This window comes from Lemur catta, chromosome 1 (assembly GCF_020740605.2).
Source record: "Lemur catta isolate mLemCat1 chromosome 1, mLemCat1.pri, whole genome shotgun sequence".
NCBI lineage: Eukaryota > Metazoa > Chordata > Mammalia > Primates > Lemuridae > Lemur > Lemur catta.
In genome coordinates, this window is record NC_059128.1 from 170,941,104 (window position 1) to 170,962,897 (window position 21,794).

General features: G+C 36.2%; 1 protein-coding gene across 4 annotated transcripts in view; it reads right to left on the reverse strand.

Moving 5' to 3' along the window:
* Positions 1 to 21,794, reverse strand: part of CEP70 (centrosomal protein 70) — a 60,400-nt gene that overhangs the window by 17,847 nt on the left and 20,759 nt on the right. For 2 of the 4 annotated variants that reach the window (XM_045539211.1, XM_045539209.1), the window contains exons 7-11: positions 17,626 to 17,795; positions 13,118 to 13,174; positions 9,892 to 9,979; positions 9,712 to 9,800; positions 8,343 to 8,417 (exon numbers count right to left, since the gene is read on the reverse strand). In XM_045539211.1, coding sequence (XP_045395167.1) covers positions 8,343 to 8,417; positions 9,712 to 9,800; positions 9,892 to 9,979; positions 13,118 to 13,174; positions 17,626 to 17,795 — 479 coding nt within the window. The remainder of the gene's footprint in view (positions 1 to 8,342; positions 8,418 to 9,711; positions 9,801 to 9,891; positions 9,980 to 13,117; positions 13,175 to 17,625; positions 17,796 to 21,794) is intronic. The other 2 variants (XM_045539212.1, XM_045539213.1) reach the window with 2 other exon arrangements.

Consider the following 21,794-nt stretch of genomic DNA (forward strand, 5'->3'; position numbering starts at 1 on the left):
GTACTTTACATGTATTAACTCATTTAATCCCACTGTTTTTCTAGGTTTATAGAGGATTAGTAAAAGGTGAGGACTCATGGGAAATTGACCGTTAGTTCACTTAGTCTCACAATAAATATCTGCCAGAACATAATACTACTGAATAACTTCACATTCTGCAAAATCACACAAGTAATAACAATAGGATTCAAGAGAAAAGTAGTATTAGAAACCAGACTACTTACAACTGATGTAGTTTTGGAATTGAAGACCTAAGAAAAACAATAATTGGTACCTCGGGAGTTAAGTTAGACAGCCCAAGCATGTCTGAAGGTGGCTTCAGGGGATATTAAAAATGCATAGACAACATCTACAAAATATTGGCTTGAGGACGCCAAGACAATAAAGACTGAATGGAGCCCTGAGCCAAAGAAGCTGAAGTTATAATGGGGAAGGGAAGAACTGCAATTTGCCTCCAGTCTATAGTCTGTCTAATGCTGGAGTCTGGGGAGAAGCCCAGGGTACAGTTGCTCATTTTAAATTTTCTTAATATAGAGGTGAAAGGGCACTTACTTGCCTATATACTAGTAAAACTTTTCCCCTTCCTGAAGTCTCTAATACTACTACTGTTATTCTAGTGCCTTCAGTCTAGGAAAAACCACATGCGAACAATGCAACTTTCATGTAGTATTGCTACTACTGCTCATTTTCTATTTGCACGTCTTAACTGGTGTTTTAGAAACCTGTGTTGCAGCAGATTAGGCTGTATTAGAAATGTGCTAGAGTTGTTCTGTAGTCTCCAGAGCAGTCAGGCAGGGCCTGGAGGATATAAAAATCCCCTAAGAGTTGCTAAGGGTACTTTACATGCTTAGCAGACATTCAGGACATGTAGCTGGCAGCAGCAGCTGTGTATATTTGTGGACTTAGAGGAACCAGAAAACTGTACCTCCAACTTAACATATGCTGTGTTATCTCCTGTTTTGTATAGCCATTTTCATAAAATAAGTTTATATATGCAGAAACTTCATAGCTTTTAACTGTGTTCTGTTGGACCCTTTCCATGATCTTATAGTAAAGAAAGATCCATACTGAAGATGAGGAATAAGTTAAAAAGTGGACTGGTGATTTTGTTTTGAAAAATAACACTAATTTTGTGTAAAAGAAAATAAAAATCTCAGGAACCCACCCCCGCAACTCCTTATGCAAAAGAGAAGGAAAAGCCCTCAGGCATTTGTGAAGGACTGGCCCCACAGATTATTCATTAAGGAAATTCTTGCTGGCCTCCCATAAGCAAGGACATGCAAATTGTAACTTTAGATCTGCAGACTGAGTCTAGGTCCTAAAACTAGTGTCTGTTCAATTCCACACTAATATTGAATTACAAGTTTATCTTCCCAAAACAGAGCAAAACAGAGACAAAATAGGATCAAACATTTTTCCACCTGCCGAGGGACATCTACATAACTGATGCTTCCTTCACTCCCTTTTCTCCTTTAACATTTGCCTTATCTTACCTAAAATGTAGATTTTCCTGGGTCTCACAAGAATGTAACCATTTTGTCTCATTACCCACCACCCCCCTCACTTTTTTTTCCTTTCTGTATGCCTTATTCCCCTTAATACATTAACTGCTGTGAGAGTTGTATTTAACTCACTCTAGTTTTAACCCCAGGGTCGCATGAAGCAGATATAAAATCTTACTTGTTGATGTTCTTATTGTTACAATTAATATTGACAATTTAATTCTAAAAATGTGGATTAAATGAAGAGTTAATAATTTTTTTTTCTATTTGTTTACCTTTAAATTACACTCGACATTTTTATTCTATTTTCAGAATAAAACACTGGCTCCAAGGAAAAGTTTCTGATTTTTGGGGGGGGGGGGGCAGTCAATGTGTTAAATACTGAAACTTGCAAATTCCCCTTCAGAGAAACAGCCACAGATTTGTTTGTAGTTTGTGTTTTTCCCGGGTGTGTCCTCAATTTTGGCTTAATAATCCTCCATTGATTGAGATCTTTTTCAGTCACTTATTTTGGGTTGTCATTAGCCAAACTGATGCAAAACACACAAGTGCATCAATGTGAGACTCTCAAAGTTGTAACATTACTTGAATCCTTTTCTCTACATTCCTAGGATTTTTAAGATGGTCAGTGATGAAAAGAAGGGTTCACTTCAACCTAGCACCAATGCCAAACTGTGAAGGCAACTGTTTCTTTAGGTAAACCCAGCTCCTCAACAAAATCTTATGTGCTATCTTTCAGGCCCAGCCACAGGTAGTTAAAAAGGCGTTGCCTGGCAGGCCTGGGGCAGTGGAGGGAGCTGCCCTCCTCACACCAGACTCACTCCCCTCCCTCCCAGGCCAGCCATGAGCATTTCTGCATTCCTAGCCCAGGCACCTCCACTGGGGCCTCTTTACTGTGCAGCCTTGACTGAGGCATTTGTCAGGTGCCTTTGCCATGATCTCCTTATTGGTGGAGGGGCCTTAACTACAATACTTTTCTCCACTCTGACTGAATACTTTTATAGTCCTAGCCTTTCCTCCCCACCATAAAACAGCAGGAGTCGTTTGTGCAGGGCTCCTAGGCAGTGAGATGGTTCCCCTTATCTGGATGCATGTCAGACAGTTCCTCACCTGGAGCCATTCCATAGGGAAACATGGAACATTGAGGAGTCAGCCCTTTTATTTTTGGCCTCTTTTTTATACTATCACAGTAAGTGAAGAACAGCTTGATTGTTAATTTCAATTTGGCTCATTGGCCTAACTGACCACTTCCACATCTGTCAGCTCAACACAGAGTAGCTATATTCTGAATTTGTTTTCCCCCACAAAAAGATAAAGACTATTGAAAATTTAAATGAAATTAGAATAGTACCTTTGGTTATCTTATACTGGCAGAACAATTTGATCGCTTCTTAACAATGTAATTTTATAATAAACCTGTCTGTGATATTACCTCAAGAAGAGTACATGTTCTCCCATGTTAAATTGTTAATAGCCCCATTTGATATTGAAGGGTTTGTTGGTCTAAGAGTAACTACAAATCTTTAAAAACAAAAAACAAAACTTATTTTCTTTGGTTCTAAGAGGAAAAGAGGCTTCTCTCCTCTTACTTTTTCTTACAGCACTTCCTCTGCAAAACTTGAAACTATAAATCCTTTATTCTGTCTTTTTAAGAGCTAAATAAGCCTCGTGCAAGTATTGCCTCCCAGCAATGTCTTTTTGGGGGGCCTTGGAACTGTTACCCAAAGCTGAGCACTTGCCCTCATGGCCACATCAGAAGAATGAGAACAAGCGGTTTGAGGAGAAGGAAAGAGAAGTTTATTACTTCGCCAGCAAAGGAGGACAATCAATGGAGACTCCTGTCTGAAATACCATCGTCCTCATAATAAGCAGAAATACAGAGCTGTTAAAGGATAGGTTCTCAGCTTCAGGCAATTACTGTTCAAATACAGTTGATGATTCTGATTGTCCCATCTCTGCTGAAGACAATCTCATGACCTCCACCCAGGACCTCCCTTTACCAGGTCGGGGCTGGGTCCTCTCCAGTTGCACAAATAACAAAAGACTTACTCTGCCCCTCCCAATCACTGGCCTGAGGCAGGAATGCAATTTTTAGTTCTCCAAAAGGAGTGGGGGGCTCGGTGGCTCACGCTTGTAATCCTAGCACTCTGGGAGGCTGAGGTGGGAGGATTGCTTGAGGTCAGCCTGAGTAAGAGGCGAGACCCCCGTGTCTATTAAAAATAGAAAAAAAATTAGCCAGGCAACTAAAATTAGAAACAAAAAATTAGCCGGGTATGGTAGTACATGCCCGTAGTCCCAGCTACTCAGGAGGCTGAGGCAGGAGGATCGCTTGGGCCCAGGAGTTTGAGATTGCTGTGAGCTAGGCTGATGCCACAAGCACTCTAGCCCGGGCAACAGAGTGAGAATGTCTCAAAAAAAAAAGGAGTGGAGGATGTTTTAAAGAGACAAAATATTTTTGCCATTTTTTTTTTTAGGCCATTCCCTCTGTTACATATTCCCTACTCTCAATATTTCCCTTCCATATCTATGGGAAGAGGGGTAACTACTCTGTTACAAAACTGTTACCAAAAGCTTGGCACTTGTTCTGGAGGCAGTATTAGAAAAATGAGAACAAGACGTTGAAGAGAAGGAAAGAGAACTTTCTAACTTTTTTGGCAAAGGAGGAAAATGGTAGACTCTCCTCTCAAAAAAATTTTCCAAATTTCCCAAACATAAGCAGAAATACACAGAGCTTTTACAGGGAGGGCCCTCAGTTCTAGGCTACTGTGTTAATGATTCTAATGGTCCCATCTCTGCTGAAGAAAAAGCCTGTGACCTCTGCCCACCTGGGAGGCTGGCACTGGTCTGAAGCAAGGATGCAGGTCAGAGCACATTTCCCAAAAAGAGTGTGGGAAGTTTTAAAGGACAGAAAATATTTTTGCCATTCTCTGTTACAGAACAATCTCTCTGAAACGTGAACATCAAGGAAGATAGTTCCCGGTCTCCCTGTCTCTATTGAAATTTTGTCTTGGCTCCTGGCCCCAAGTTGTAACCTCTAGCTTGTCAAAAAGACATTAGAAGTTTTATTTTTCCTTTGGATGAAGACAATTAACATGTATGTAATAGACTGTATCTGCCTGGCTATATAAATGGGTGGGATTTCTTTTTGTCTTTGTAATCTCTAACAGATTGCCTTAATGCACATCACAGTCTGGTTGAATACCTATTCAGTCACAAAACTGATTTTTTTTTTCCTACGTTTGTAGAGAGGATTCACTGGATTGACAGGAGATTTTATTTTTAATTACTTCCCAACATCAATAGTACTTCGAAAAAATATTCTACCTCTGACACTACAGAAAATAAAAACTTTAAAAGTTTTATCTTGAGGCTGGGTGCAGTGGCTCATGCCTATAATCCTAGCACCCTAGGAGGCCAAGGCAGGAGGATCACTTGAGCTCAGGAGTTCAAGACTAGCCTGAGCAACAGCAAGACCCTGTCTCTACTAAAAATAGAAAGCTTAGTGAGGGTGGTGGCACAAGCCTGTAGTCCCAGCTATCTGGGAGACTGAGAGGCAGGAGGATCACTTAAACCCAGGAGTTTCAGGTTGCAGCGAGCTATGACGATGCCACTGCACTCTAGCCAGGGCAACAGAGTAAGACTCTGTCTCAAAAGAAAAGAAAAAGTTTTATCTTGAAAAAAAATTTTAATGGGTGTTTTTTTGGGGTTCTAATTATTAGTGTGTGGTTAAAAATGAGCTTTGGAGTCAAAATAATGTAGGGATAAGGCAGAAGAGGAAGGTTGAGAGAACCTGAGTGCAGCTATTTTGGCTGATACCAGACCCTGACCACCCTGAACAGGGACGTCAAGAAGTTGCTGGCCCGGGACCACTCCAGGATGGATGAATTGCTAAGCTGGATGCCTTACAAACTGTTTGCGCTTACTCTATTGTGACAGCAGTTTACATGTAACCTTTATGGCCTAACCTCAAGACAATGCTGGTTACCTATGGCTGTTTCCCAACAGGGTTTCTGAACATTTAAAAACATTACCATTGCCCCATAAGGGCTCCCTCTCCTGCTCAGGAGAGGACCCTTACTCAGTCTACCGAGTAGGATCCGCTGTCTGTCTCTCTCTCAATAAACTTTCTGTCACGAGTTGCCTTGTTCTAGTATTCTTCCCAGCACAAAACCAAGAACCCACTTGGCAAGTTCAGGGGGATTTCCTCCTTTCATTGGGGCACCCCCTGCATCAAGAATGATTGGGTAAGGATCTGATTTCTATTCAAGTTCTTCCACATACCACCTGTGTGACATGAGCAAGCTTTCTAACATTCCCAAATCTGTTTCCACATCTACATACTGTAAAAGTTCTAAACTAAACTTAAAGAAAAAGAGAGAGAGAAAAAGAAAAGAAAAATTATTTTTAACACTTTGACTGCCCTACTAGAAAAACAATTTTTTTTCCTTGGGGCTATGGTGTTTTGTTATGAAAACAGAATAAAAACTTTGAAAACGATCTTTTCTAATTTAATGAAAAATTTGTTATTTTTTATTATTTTCTGTGTGTGAGTTATATGCAACTTGAAAAATAGTTCTCGCAGCTCCCAAGGTGAAGAGACATGTGATTTACATACGATTCACGAGGCCCTGGGCTCAAAACTAGCGTGACTTAAATACAATTCACATGGCAGTTAATGTGTTAAAATTACAAAAACACAAATCATTTCTTCAAAATTTAGCAGAAAAACATAGCAGGAATTGGCTCCAAATCACAATTTTAAAAGACAATAATAAGTCACTCTAAAGACCAGAGCTCAAATGAACAAAATACAAATATACACACAGTCAACTCTTATTATTTGTGATAGCTATGTTAAAGTCATCATGAATACTGAATTAGCAAATACTAAACCACTGGTCCTAGGGGAAATACAGGGTCAGGTTCCTGCAGCCTCTGGTCACATTTTCCTTAACTGATGAATATATATCTTTGTTTTATGTGTGTTTCTATTTAAAGACATCCTATTTAAAATATATTGTTGATTCATTAACATTGAACCCATGACCAACAGCACTTTATAACTCATGCCTGAATGAAGTTTATCCAACATGTGTATTTTTTCCATAAGGCACATTATAGCTTTCTCGTGTGTAGGAACACTAGACAGCACCTTAGCACTACGCTCGGGAGATGATCTTAAAGAAATTACCAAAAAAAAGCAAAAAAGGCAAATAAAAGTGGCACCAAATAGATGGCCAAAGATCATTTGTTTACAGTATGAAAGCTGAAACAAGAGTGCAGAGCATCATCTTGTTTGACAGCTAAGAATGCGTGTGTTGCATGACTCAAATTTTTTGCCACTTTTCACATGTCTATAAATGACTGAAAGTGCTGTATTAATTTTGGGATTATAAATAAATTTTAGTAGGTAAGCAATTCATAAATATGGAATCTGCAAATAATGAGGGTTGTGTATCTCTACATGTGTATAAGTGCATACATGTATGTGTGTATCTTCACTTATACACTTGGAGTCTATAGATTTCCTTCTCTTCTTTTTACCTCCCCACATCCTCCTTTTCCCAGTTGCTACTCTCTCAATTTCCCATCTCATTACTGGCAACAACAACTACCTAGTTATTCAAGCCTAAAACTTAGTAGACTTTTGATTCTTCTTTTTTGTCCCCTTAACTCTACATATTCAATCCATCATGAAATTCTATTAGTTCTACTTAAAATATTCTCCAATTCCAAACATTTCTCACCACCTCCACTACTGCCACCTTTGACTATGTTACTACCACCTCCTGTCCAAACTCATACAACAGCTACTCTCCCACTACTTTACATTTAGTACTTTTGTTATATTGAAATTGTCTTATTTATTTTTTTCATTAGCCTTTGTGTAATCTCTGTGAAGGCAGGGACCTTTTCCATTTGGTTTACCACTATAACTCCAGTGCCTAGAATGCCAAGTAGATAGTAGGAAATACTACAGGTACCCAAAATATCAAGCAATAGTAGGAAGGGAATAATTATTCATTGAATGATGAATCCATCTTTTCCAAGCCTTTTGCTTCTCTTTTCTTCATTAGTTTTCCTTCCCTATTATCTTAACTCAATATGTAATTCCTGGATGCCCATACTTGCCTTTCACTATGAAATGTGTTGGTATAGGAAGGAGAAAACACAGCTGTCACTGAAAATTGAATCAGATAGGCTAATACAACTGTCAATACATTGAATGCAATATATTAATGTATGGGTTTCAAAATATTTCATCCCAATACTCCCCAAACTACTTTCTCAAATCCCATTTCCTTGAATCAAAGAGTATACAAGATAATCTTCAGAAAATACCATCTCTATTTAAGATCAACTTTTTGAAATGCCTCTGAGTACTTGCTTTTCAAAGCCAGGAAGGGTACAAGTGGTGGATATGAACAGCTCACTGCATTCCTTCTGGTACTTTTAAAGTGTGATGAGGCTCACTTTAAAATTTTCAGATCAAGACTACCAAAATTTGAGGGTTTGACACCTCTAATTTCATTGATTCTCTTGCAATTCCTCTATTATTTCCAAAGATAATTTTTCTATTTAAAATCTTTGTCCTTTATTATATCAGGTAAATACTTTTTTCTCACTTAAGATGAATATACAGCAAAATCCAACATAGTGGACATTGATTTTAAACTGGGGAACCAGAAATACCCCTTTTCAATGTCATTTCCCCCATCAGCCTGGTAATTCCAAGCCGAGGTCACTATGAGGTAGCATGGGATAAGCTGGGAGGTAATAAAAATAAATAATAAAATACAAAACCCAATAAAAGCAGTAACTTTGGTAAAGTATAGTTACTTGATGTTTTTCTTAAGGGCCTTTTCCAGTTTCTTCACCTGTTGTTTATAAAGTCTTAATTCATGTTGTGTGGGCCTGCAGAAAATAAATCATGTTGAATGCATTCAATTTATTCAATAAAACTATAAAAGTACTTAGTAATAAACAAAAGAGTACCTGTTACTTGTCGCAAATATCCTTATTAAAATTCTTAAAATATTTCATGACTGCTAATGAGGTGTTTAGCCATTTAAATTTCTTCTACTGTGTAGTTCCTTATTCAAAACCTTTTACTTACTTTTTGTTGTTGTTAGTCTATTACTTATTTTTATACTGAAATATTTCAAATATACAAACTAAAATAGAGAACAACAAATCCTGGTGTATCCACCACCCAGCTTTATTAAAGTTGAATATTAACAGATTTGTTTCAAGTCTTTTTTAACTAAAACATTCTATTAATACACATACTGAAAAAACTCTGTGTCCCTCGTTAATGTCATTCCTATCTGTTCTACACCTGAATTCATTATCCTGAATTCACTGTTCATTATTCCCACGTATGTTTTAAAATTTTTACTACATATTTATATAACCATAAATTTACATATGTATTGTACATTTCAAAATCACCAAGAGTAAATTTCAAATGTCTTCACCACAGAAAATAAGTATTTGAGGTGATGGATATGTTAATTAGCCTGATTTAATTATCCCCATATTATATTCATGAATCATAACTGTGCCCTATAAATATTTGTAACTATTATGTGTCAATTTGCAATTAAGAATTTAAAATTAAAAAAATAATTATGCTGGGTGAAAGAAGTCAAAAAAAGAGTAAATATTGTACAGCTCCATTTACATAAAGTGTAGAAAACACAAACTAACATATAATGACAGGAAGCAGATCAGTGGTTGCTGGAAGCAAAGGCAAAAGGGACAGGACAGGAGAAGAGATTACAAATGGGGTAAGAGAAACCTTTCAGGGTCATTATCTTGACCGTGATTGTTAGGGTGGTTTTCTCCATTGTAATTATTTCACAGGTATATACATATATCAAAACATCAAATTGTGCACTTTAAATATGTACAGTGCATTGTACAATTATAGTTCAATAAAGCTATTTTTTAAAACAACTGAATCTACTCAAAGTTCTTACCCAGTTTTATCTTCTTCAACGCGGACTCCTATTTTCTCATTTCCCTTGCCTACTCATGTGCTCCTGTTCTTTCCATCACTTCTCATGAGAGACAACTAACATGAGTGTAAGAGTATGAGGTATCCAAGATTAGTTTTAAAGGGGCTAGAATGGTTCATTTAATATTCTAAATTCCAGTATGTTTTCCTTTTTAAAGAATAAAGCAAAATTACATAAATTTCTCTCACCTGGTTTCCAAATCTTTTTGGAGGTTCAGTTTTTCACTTAAAAGTGCATCGATCTTAGAATTTGATTCCTTCAGTTGATTCTGTAATGACTGTAACACATTTCACAGAAAAATAATTAACTTTCCTGGGAGATGATTTTACTTCATTAAAAAGCATTTATTGGTGATGCAGCCCCCATACCATTAGAAGGCCTTTATAAGTTGGTGAGGCATCCAGATTTCTGTAGTCTTTTTCTTCTTCTGACTGACTGTCATCTTCTTTATATTGCCTATGAACATATACATGCAGTATATGTCTTATGAAAAAGCTATCTTCAAAGAAAAAAATCTAACAAAAATTAACCAATCTAATGAGGGTTTAATAACCTAAACACGAATTAAAATTAATCCAAATTTCCTACTTGTTCTCATAGAGAATGGTATTAGAACACTACTACCTAATATTATTAGTACATATAGTATCTAAAGACAGACCAAAAGTTACAACTCATATTCAGTTTGGATCATGTAAGATTTTTTTTTAAAACACTGAATTAATTGTGAACATTAAAAACCTGATTTCATTTATAAATCCAACCTTTTGACTTCTCTTGAAGTCAGCTGATCTAGACACACCGGGCTCACATTCCTGCATGGCATCAACTGGCTAGAGCTCTGTAGTAACTGCCCTCTTTAAGACAGATGGGGCACAACTCTCAAATTTCCTGTAGTCCCCCACTAACCTGCTTCATCATTTCCACTGTTTTCCTCACTCTGAAAGAGTAAGAGTTTACAACCTGTCAAGCCATGAAATTTTTCATTTTCCTTCTCTTTACTCTTACATACTGTCATGGTTAATTTTACGTGTCAAATTGGCTAGGATACAGTATCCAGCTGTTTGATCAGACACCCTGTCTAGATGTTGCTATAAAGTATTTTTAAGTATGATTAACATTTAAATCAGTAGACTTTGAGTAAAGCAGATTACCTGTCATAATGTGGGTGGGCCTTATCCAATCAGCTGAAGGCCTCAATAGCAAACACTAAGATTCCCTGAGGAATTCTGCCTCTAGACTGCCTTCAGCTTTAAGACTGAAAACATCAACTCTTCCTTGGGTCTCCATACTGCCAGCCTGCCCCTCAAATTTTGAATTTTCCAGCCCCATAATTGTGAGTCAATTCCTTAAATCTCTCTCTATAAACATACATGTCCTTTTGGTTTTGTTTCTCTTGAGAAAGCTTATTATTAACAATACAGGTAACTATAACCCCACCAACCTGTTTTTCTGTATTTAAGGAAGCAGTGCTTTACTTCTTTTGGAGGCAACTGATGTCTCCTTGTTAATTTACAGCCTACTCTTGCCAGGCACTTTAAATGACTGCTTTCCATAGGTTACCCACCCTACTGATGAACACACCAACAAATCCCTTGAACTCCAGGCAGATTGGCTTAACTAATTACTGTCATAAAAAAATGTCTTACCCATTTTTTTTTTTTTTTAAGAGACAGTGTCTTGCTATGTTGCCCAAGCTGGCCTTGAACTCCTGGGCTCAAGAGATCCTCCCACCACAACCTCCCAAGTGGCTGGGATTATAGGCATGTGCCACTGCACCTAGCAAGTCTCATACTTTTATATCTATATACATTTTGCACATAGCATCCAAGCAGTCTAAGATGGCTTTATTTTTCTTTCTTTGTGCTTTTCCAAATTTTACCTTTCCTTTAAGCTCGAGCACAATCTACATCTGCTTTATAAAGACTTCCCTGGTCACTCCATCCAAAACTGACTTGGCTCCTGCTAAATTCCTATAGTACTTACTGTCTGTACAATTTTTAGTAATTACTCAATTATAACACGGTTTTTTCCTTTTAAAACATTTTATTTTTATTGACACTGGGTTTTAGTGTTTAAGTCTCATATTATTTTTCCTAATTATTGTGTTTACATTTTATCACCCTTATTAGACTGTAACTCCTGGAAGGTTAAGGACCATGTCCAAAATGTCCTGTCTCTATAGAACCTATCTAGCTCCATGTCTACCATCTAAAACAGTTTCATTTGGAAGTCAGAAGGTCCCTGAAGTTACTTGATATAATGCTGCTATATGAATAGAATGACGTAAGGAGTTGCTTTTATCATTAAAAAGCATTTTCTTTTCTTCCCTTCCTTCCTCCTTCCCTTTCTTCTCCTTTCCACCCTCCACTTTTTTTTTTTTTTTTGAGATGGGGTCTCGCTCTTGCTTAGGCTGATCTCGAACTCTTGACCTCAAGCAATCCTCCCATCTCCGCCTCCCAGAGTGCTAGGATTACAGGTGTGAGCCAGCGGTGCCCAGCCTTTTTTTTTTTTTTTGAGTCCCCAAAGTACTAGAAGGAATCCGCAACCAGCACAGCTCTGCCACTAGTCATTATCCTTAGGCAAGAATACGAGCACACATGCTTCATGAAAGCGGGGAATTTATCTGCTTTGTTTATTACAGAATCCTAACTACCTGAAACAGAACATGGCACAGAATAGGGGCTCACATAAATATTTATTGAAAGAACTGTTCCATCTACAACTAATAAGACAGATTAGCTATGTTTTAGTGACCTCATATTAAAGCATTTTAGATTATATGTGCTTCATATATTAATCAACATAAAAATTATCAATGAGATTATAATATTTTTAATACTCTATCCTTATATCTTTATTCAGAGGTGAGAAGTGTTTTAACACATATGCTTGATTTTTCACTGACCTTTTATCTTCATCTCATAAATCTGCGTGCTAATTTGGGTGTACTTTGGTAGGCAACAGATCTAATTCTATGCACTTTGTGGATATATTAACTATCAATATGCAGTGGGTAGATGACGTCAGTAGAACAAATTATAATACTTCTACAAAATAAAAGGAAATACCCTTTCTGCTGTGACCAATACTTTGGCGATTATTAAATATACATATTTAATATAAAAAGACATTTTAATGTAAGTACTAAAATATAGTCTTCAAGATCTTTATAAAAAAGACCTTCCTGGTAAAATATTAGGTAGATTTCCAAAACATACTTAGTTTCAAAAGGCTATAAAAACTTCTAATATAATTATTAAATAATAACTTTTTTTTTTTTTCAGACAGAGTCTTGTTCTGTTGCCTGGGCTAGAGTGCCATGGCGTCAGCCTGGCTCACAACAACTTCAAACTCCTGGGCTTAGGCGATCCTCCTGCCTCAGCCTCTTGAGTAGCTGGGACTACAGGTATGTGCCACCACGCCCAGATAATTTTTTTCTATTTCTAGTAGAAACAGGGTCTCGTTCTTGCTTAGGGCTCAGACTGGTCTTGAACTTCTGAACTCAAGAGATCCTCCTGCCTCAGCCTCCTAGAGAGCTAGGATTACAGGTGGATAATAACTTTAAAAATTGTAATATAGGATTATTTATACCTTTGTTTATGGATTTTTCTAATTTTAGATTCATAGTAATCAATCAAGCAAAGCAACCTAGAAAACAGAATATATTGAATTATTTTCAAAATGAAGTATTAGAGCATCTATTAGTGTCTCTACATAATTTCAAATTACAGTGATAAAAGTAAGTACAGATTATCTGGCAGGCTTAAAAAAATTTAAGTGATTACCAGAAGCAAATATTATACACTAAGTCATATATTTTATATATTAATTTCAAAGTATAGATTTTTAACTAACCACAAACATTGTATCTCAACATACTAAATATATATTCTCCTAACAGCTCTACCTCTAGCAACATCTCCCACAGAAATATTTGCCAAAGGATGCAACTCAACATGATGAACAAAGTTGTTCACCACACCATTATTTATAAGAGTGAAAAACCAGAAACAATTTAACTGTCCTTAAACAGGGGAAAAGTTAAATAAATAATGGCACATCCATACTATGGAAAAAGCTACATCCTCAGTCTTGCAAACACGCGTTTTGGCTTGTGATTATCTTTCCAAAATTTTTTAGAGCAAATTTTGCGAAACCATGGATAAGTCAAACATTTGTGTTATTTTCAAATATGAGTTCAATCACGGAACCAATGCATGGCAGATAGCTTGAAATGTCAGCCAAGTGTTTGGGAAGGATGTGGCTGATGAATGCATGGTACATCGATGGTTTGAGAAGTTCCTTCTGGTGATTTTAATCTTGAAAATAAACCACATGGGCAACCTGAGTGAATCCATCTCAACCTACACATGAATTAGCAGCAAAGTTTGACATTACTATTCCAACAATATTGGACCATTTGAAATAAATTGGCAAGGTCAAGAAGCTGGATAGATGGGTTCCCATGAATTAAACGAGCATAAGAGAAATCACCTCGAAGTTTGCCTGTTTTTGCTGTTAGGAGATAAAGGCAAGCCATTTCTACATTGAATTGTTATGTGTGATGAAAAATGGATTCTTTTTGACAATCACAGGCGTTCAGCACAATGGTTGGATAAAGATGAAGGGCCGAAACATAGTCCAAAACCGAATATTCCTCAAAAAAACTAATGTTGTCTGTTTGGTGGTCCAGTGCTAGTATTATCCACTACAGCTTCATGAACCCTGGTCAATCAATTACAGCAGATGTCTACTGCAAGCAGTTGGATGAAATGATGAGGATGCTTGCAATTAAGCAGCCAAGATTGGTCAATAGACACAGTCAATCCTCTTGTAAGACAATGCTTGACCACATGTTGCACAAACGCCACTTAAACTACAAAGCTGGCCTTGGAAACTCTCTGTCATCTACCATATTCACCAGACCTTGCACCAAATGACTACCACTTCTTCCAGGGTTTGGACCACTTCTTGCAAGGAAAAATATTCAATTCGCAACAAGGTGTGGAAAACGCCTTTTGCGATTTCATTGCCACTTGTTTTCCAGGCTTCTTTGCTGCTGGCATAAACAAGCTACCATTAAGATGGCAAAACTGTGTCGATAGGATAGTTTAGGTGCATACTTTGATTGATTCTACTGCTTCTTGTTTGAGATATAATAACCTACACTTTTGATTTGAAATCAGATATTTCCTATTTAATGACCTAATATTACCAACCCATCCCCTTTCTCAGACCTAATTCAGCCAATTGTGCTTTTATAATAACATCATAACTTTCTGGATTACTCTTTCCTTCTCTTCAACCTTTCCCCATCTCAACATACACTGACTTTCACATTATCCTGCAAATATGGTTTAATTTTCTTTGTATCCTACACAAACCCTCTCACCACCTACTTCTGCTACCATTTTATGTCTAATCTTTTCCTTCATAGCAAACTTCATTCATTCTGAGTGATTGTTACCAACTACCTTCAATAAACTTTTAGGGAGGACTTACTCTGTGTCAAGTACTGGGGATTCTGGCCAAATAAGATAGCAGGAAGGTAAGCAAGTAAAACAATAAGGAAGCACATAAGACTTCCAACCACCCTCTTCTTGAAACACTTGTTCCTTGATTATCACAATACCCAAACACAACACTTGCCTATTCTTTCTCTATATGAAATTTGGAAGTTCTGTGGAGTTTGGTCCTTCTAACAACAGGCCTGATATCTCTACACAGGTCACCAAAGGTACCTAAGCATATGTGTAAAAATGAATTCATCATCTTCCTTCCCCATTCCTTCAAACTGAGCCTAAAAATTAGCTATCTTTGACTCCTCCTCTCCTTTCAACATCTACAGCCACCAATCAGTCTGGACAATCCCTATCCATCTCTACAGTATCTCTCCCTTTCTTTTGGTACTAGCTCAGGACTTCATTAGTCCTTACCTAGACTATTGCAACCAATTACTAACTTGTCTTTCTGTCTCTGGGTTTAATTTCCTTGCTCAGAAATCCTAGGGGTATTTTTCCTGCTACATGGAAAGTAGAACCCAAACTCTTCAGCCAGAAATTTAAGTCCCTCAAAGTTCCAGCACATCTTCCACATTGTCTCCTAAGACTCTTCTCATCATCTCACATGTACTTTATTATGTTCCCAGACCTTTCAGACTACTTGCCATTCCCAAACACATTCACTTTTCCTGATACCATATTTGAGACATCCTTTCTCTTTACCTCTGCCTATTAAAATTCTATAGTTCCTAACAGTCTAGCTGAAAAGTTACCTCCTTCATTAAGACGCCCACCTTTCACTTATTTCTCCTTATGTAACACCAAGTATCCTATCTGCTCCACCATTAGAGTACATACCACTATCTGCCTTATACTTTATCTACCTGAGTATGTGTCTATCTACCTGACTAGACTACTACTACTATTCAGGTTACTAAATGCAGGATCATGGCTTTACTCATGTGTGTGTATGCCCTGTATTACTTAGCCCAGCACCTGTGTAACTTTTGACAAGTTGTAGTAGCTATAACTCATGTATTTCTAATAGGGTTAATTCACAATTTTTATTTCAGTATCTCAAACTGAAATTCTGCATTATTAAAAATCAAATAGAATGGATAGACTCTGGCCCATTGGAAAAATTCATACCTGAATTACCTTGACTTCATCTGAAACATAGCAAGTTCTCTTAATATTTCTCTTACCCTCTCCCTCACTTACACTGGCTGTTTTTTGTTTTCTTCATTTACCTCCGTTTCTCTCACTACACTCTTCTTCCCATTGTAACTGTCTTTCTCTCACTGCTTCTCTCCTTCTTTGTTCTTCCTTGCCTCTATTTTTCTTTCCTATTTATTCACACCTATCTCTACATTTTTTATGTTATTATGAATTAATGTATTTGTCCTCACTTTTCCCTCAAAAGGATTAAAATCATATATATGTCCATGTGTATTATATGTATGTTATCTCTTAAATATCAAAACAATTTATAGTTTTAACTTGTTTTTACTTCATATCTTACCTCATTTATTTTTATAGTAAAATAGAAATAGCAAAGATTCCCAATCCTACTACAGTAAACACATAAAACTTTAAAATGCAATCAGTTTATACTGCTAAGTGAACAAAACAAGGTGTGACCTTTTATACATGAAGGGGGAATATGAAGATAATATCCATACCGTTTGTATTGCTAAACGTAACATTAAACATTTAAAATCAGTTACTTATGGGGAGGTAAACACAACTTCTCTGAATATAAATAATTATAGCTTTGACTTTGAAATTATGTAATTATGAATATGAATTCCATACTAAAAAATAAATTTAAAAAAGCAACCCCTAAAAATTGAAAAGAAATCGAAACAAATCTAACTGCTTCTTAATTTGGTGACATAAACATACAGAGAAAATAAGTTTTTCAAGGTATTTTAGAAAAACCACATTTTGACTGCAACCATACTGGAGTATATGAACATCAAAGAGAATTGCAAAGAAATTTAAATTTCATTCAGTACACTTATTGTTAGAAATTCTGGTATTATTCTTTTGAAACTATTTTTATGTATTATAGGATAAAGCAAATAAGTAAATGATATTTTTCTTAGGAATAATAATTTTTTAGTGTTACATTTGAAAGAGTTACAAAACTAATATCAAAGAGCTTAATAAAAATACTATGTTAACTTAAGCTAGAAAAAAAATCAATAATTTGTTTTTCCCCAGAAATATATAGTTCCTACTTCTTTCCACTGAAAGTCCTAAAAATCAATAACAACAAAATGAAAAAAAGCAACTTCAACACTCATACAGTGGTATCTAAATACCATTCTTCACTAACAGGAATCAGAGTTCTTTTGAGAAATGTTGTAATTAATTTTGAATTTGAGTTAATTTTAAATGTTTAGTGTTATTTTTAGCAAATGTCTGATTCTATTCTTCAAAAGAGCTCTAAGGCAAAAAAAACATACAGGATGAGCAGGGGAAGAAAAGCAGAAGAGAGAGAGTTTATAAGAGGTATAACCACCCCAAGATAAAATAAGTTAAAAAAAAAAAAGATGACTCTAACTATATATCAATTTATGTAGTAAATATTACTGTCTATCCAAGACGGTATGAGGAACTCTTTTGCAGAGATAGGCAAACACTCTGTTTTGAGTGACAATGCGCTCTTCTTCCTCCTTTTTTAATCTATAGACATGCTCTTGCAAAGAAGCAATATTTTCTTGTTGCTCCATTCGTTTTTTCTTGTAATGCTGGCATTTTGCCTGTAATAAATTTTTTAAAACATAATTATGATATGTACATCTAGGACATGCTGTCCTAATGATACTATACATAAAGGCATTTTTATAGTTTCTACTGAGCTGTTTCATTCAAGAATTTCGGTATTGTGGTTGTTTTTAAATGGGTGTAAGCTCTAAGAACTTTAATATGTCACAAACCTAAAAATATAACAAGTAAAATAGCTGTAAAATGGGGAAACTATAGCTTATAATTGTATGTATTCAAAATTTCTTAATAAGAAACTCAAGAATATTCATAATATTGGTTATGTTTAGGTTTAGATGAAAATAATAATCAAGAAGGAACCAATATTAAGAACGTTAAAATGAACTAGGAATTAAAATTAAGGTTCTTAAGTGATCAATGATAATTCAGGATCACAAATGGTATAGTCAGTTTAGGCATTCATGCAACGAGGAAGACTCAGAGTAAGTCCATAACCCAGAAGTTATCATAAAGAAAAAATCAGGAAGCAAGGGGGGGAGGGGAAGTGGGGATGGGCAAAAGCCTACCTAATAGGTACAATGGACACTATTTGGGTGATGGGCACACTTATAGCTGCAACTCAAGCATTATAAAAGCAATCCATGTAACCAAAAACATTTGTATCCCCTTAATATTTTGAAATAAAAAAAGAAAAGTATATAGTCATATTCATCCTACCCAATTTAAATACATTCCAAAATGAATTTTGTTTTCTTAAAAAAAGGAAAAAGAAATAATCAGGGAGAGTGATGTCACCAAAATGACAGAGTAGAAATAATCTAGCTTCACTTCCTTCCATAGAAAACTAAAAACAAACATCCAGTGCCAAAATTATTGCCAACAATATCCCAGAGCACAAATCTGAGGATGAGACAATCCCTGGGGCCACAGAAAAGTGAAAAAACTCTGAGCAGAGTTTTTTAAGAAAATCAAACTTCTATATCTGCAACACCCTCCCCTAATCAGCAAGGCACTGCATAGTGAGAATTTTCCCTGGACTCACGGTTTCTACATTGGAAAAAGTGAGATCAAGATGGATAGCCAGCTACCCAACCATTTTGGGTTCCCTTGCAGGAAAACTGTTCCTGCCTCAACACACAGACAGTAACGCAAGTGCCTGTAAGGAGAAAAACCCCTGAGGGCAGCCAGAGACAAAGGGTAGAAGTGGGAATAGCAACCCCAGCCTGCAAAACTCTGCTCTTTATCTCAGCCAAAGATGCTAAATCACAGTGACTGTTCAACAGCACCACACTGAAGAAAGCATGCTCTGTGGGCCCCCTGGGCAAGAACCCCTAGCCAGCCTTTTCCCACAGTCAGGGTATCTATCTCTTTTGGGACCTCCCCCTTATGGGACAGGCAGCACTCTGAACATTTGTGAGAGCTGAGGCAAACCGAGGCTTAAGCTGCCACCTAGTGTAAAAAAGGAGGCAGTGACCTAGCATAAAGGAAATTCAACAGGTAAATTGCAAAAGAACCTCTTAACAAACATATCCAAGAAAAAACAAAACAAGCCAGACAGTGAAGATGGAAATAAATAACAAACCCTTCAATACAAAAACATAGGCGCACAAGAAACAATAGCAACCAGGGAACCATGATCTTCCCTACAAAGGAGCCAGTGACTGACCCTAACAGAATGGTGACAAGTGGGTGCTCAGATCAAGAATTCAAAATAGCAGGATCATAAAAAATTTTGTTAATTTATTTGTTTGTAGAGACAGAATCTTGCCATGTTGTCCAGACTGGTCTTGAACTCCTGGACTCAAGTGATCTTCCCATCTTGGCCTCCCAAAGTGCTGGAATTATAGGTGTGAGCCACTGTGCACTACCCAAATTAGCAGATTTAAGGAAACTCAGTGAAACCCAAGATAACACAGAAAATAAATTTGGAAATTTATCAGAGAAACTTAACAAAGAGTTTGCAATGCTAAAAAAAAAAATTAAAAATCCTGAACCAAGATAGATAGTTTCTGAACTGAAAAATGTATTAGAGGCTCTTAACAGTGGAATGGATCAAGCAGAGGAAAAAAATCAGTGAGTACTAAGATAGGCTATTTGTAAATACACATAGTCAAAAGAGAAAAAGAAAAAAGAATGAAAAGGAACAAAGAACACCTAACAAGATATTGAAATTTCCTCAAAAGAACAAATCTAAGAACCATTGGCCTTCAACGGGGAGTTGAGAAAGAGCAAGGGGTAGAAAGATTATTCAAAGAAATAGTAATGGAAAATTATCCAAACCTAGAGAAAGACTATGAATATCCAGATACAGGAGGGTCAGGGAACACCAAACAGATTCAACCAAAATGAGACCACCCCGAGGCATATAATAACCAAACTCTGAAAGGTGAAAGATAAAGAGAGGATCCTAAAAGCAGAAAAAGAAAAGAAACAAACAACCTATACAGAAGTTCTAATTCTTCTGGCAACAGACTTCTCAGCAAAAACCATACAGGCCAGGATAGAGTATGACAACACATGCAAAGTGTTGAAAGAAAAAAACCACCTAAACCTGCCAATCAAGAATATTGTACCCAGCAAAGCTATCCTTCAAACACGAAGGGCAGATAAAGTCTTTCAGACAAACAAAAGCTAAAGGAATTTATCACCACTAGACCTGTCTTACAATAAATGCTACAGGGAGTCCTTCAATCTGAAATAAAGGACACTACATGCAAAACAAAACAAAAAAAACCACAATGCATTTGAAGGTATAAACCACAGTGCTAAAATTAAGTGCACAGACAAACCTAGCATACTTGAATACTGTAACTGCAGTGTGAAATCCACTCATAACTCTAGTATAAAGCCCAAGAGACAAATCTATCAAAAATTATAATAGCTAGAACAATCTGCTAAGAGACAGGCAATATAAAAAGATGTAAGTTGAGATGAGTTAAAATGTGTGTGTGTGGGTGGAGTTAAAGTATAGCATTTTTTTAGTTCTTCTGTTCTTTATTTCTATGCTTTTCTTTGTGATCAAAAATAAGCTTTTATTTGTTTAAAATAACTTGTTATATCTACAAGATGTTTTTTGTAAGCTTCATGGTAACCACAAAGCAAAAACTTATCATAGATACAGTAAAAAACAATAAGCAATGAATTAAAACACTTAACCAAACAGGAAGAAAATCACTTAACCACAAAGGAAAACAGTGAGAAAGGAAGAAAGGAAGAGAGGAGTTACAAATCAACCAAAAACAAGTATCAAAATGGCAGAAGTAAGTCCTTACCTAACAATACTAACATTAAGTAATACTTACATATAAGTAAATGGACTAAATTCTCCACTTAAAAGACATAGAGTGGAATATACATAACCTAAACTTTGTACCCCCACAATATGCTGAAATAAAAAAAAAAAAGACATAGAGTGGCTGAATGGAAAAAGAAAAAAATAAACAAGATCCAACTATACACTGTTTATAAGAAACTTAATTCACCTATAAAGACACATACAGACTGAAAAATAAAGGAGTAGAGAAAGATATTCCATGGAAATGGAAACCAAAAAAGAGCAGGAGTAGCTATAATATATCAGATAAAAATAGACTACAAGTCAAAGACTATAAAAAGAGACAAAGTCACTATATAATGATGAAGGGGTCAATTTTTCCAGATGATATAATAATTATAAATATATATGCACTCAACACTGAAACATTTATAAACATATCAAACATTAATAGATATAAAGGGAGACATAGACTGCAATACATTAATAGCAGTGGACTTCAAAATTCTACTCTCAGCAATGAACAGATCATCCCAAAAGAAAATCAACAAAGAAACATCAAACTACACACTTGACCTAATGGACATAACATTTATAGAACATTTCACCCAACTGCTGCAGAATACACATTTTTCTCATCAGCACATGAAACATTCTCCAGCATAGAACATATCTTAGCCACAAAACAAGTCTCAACAAATTCAAAAGAGTCAAAATCATATCAAGTATCTTTTCTGACCACAATGGAATAAAACTAGAA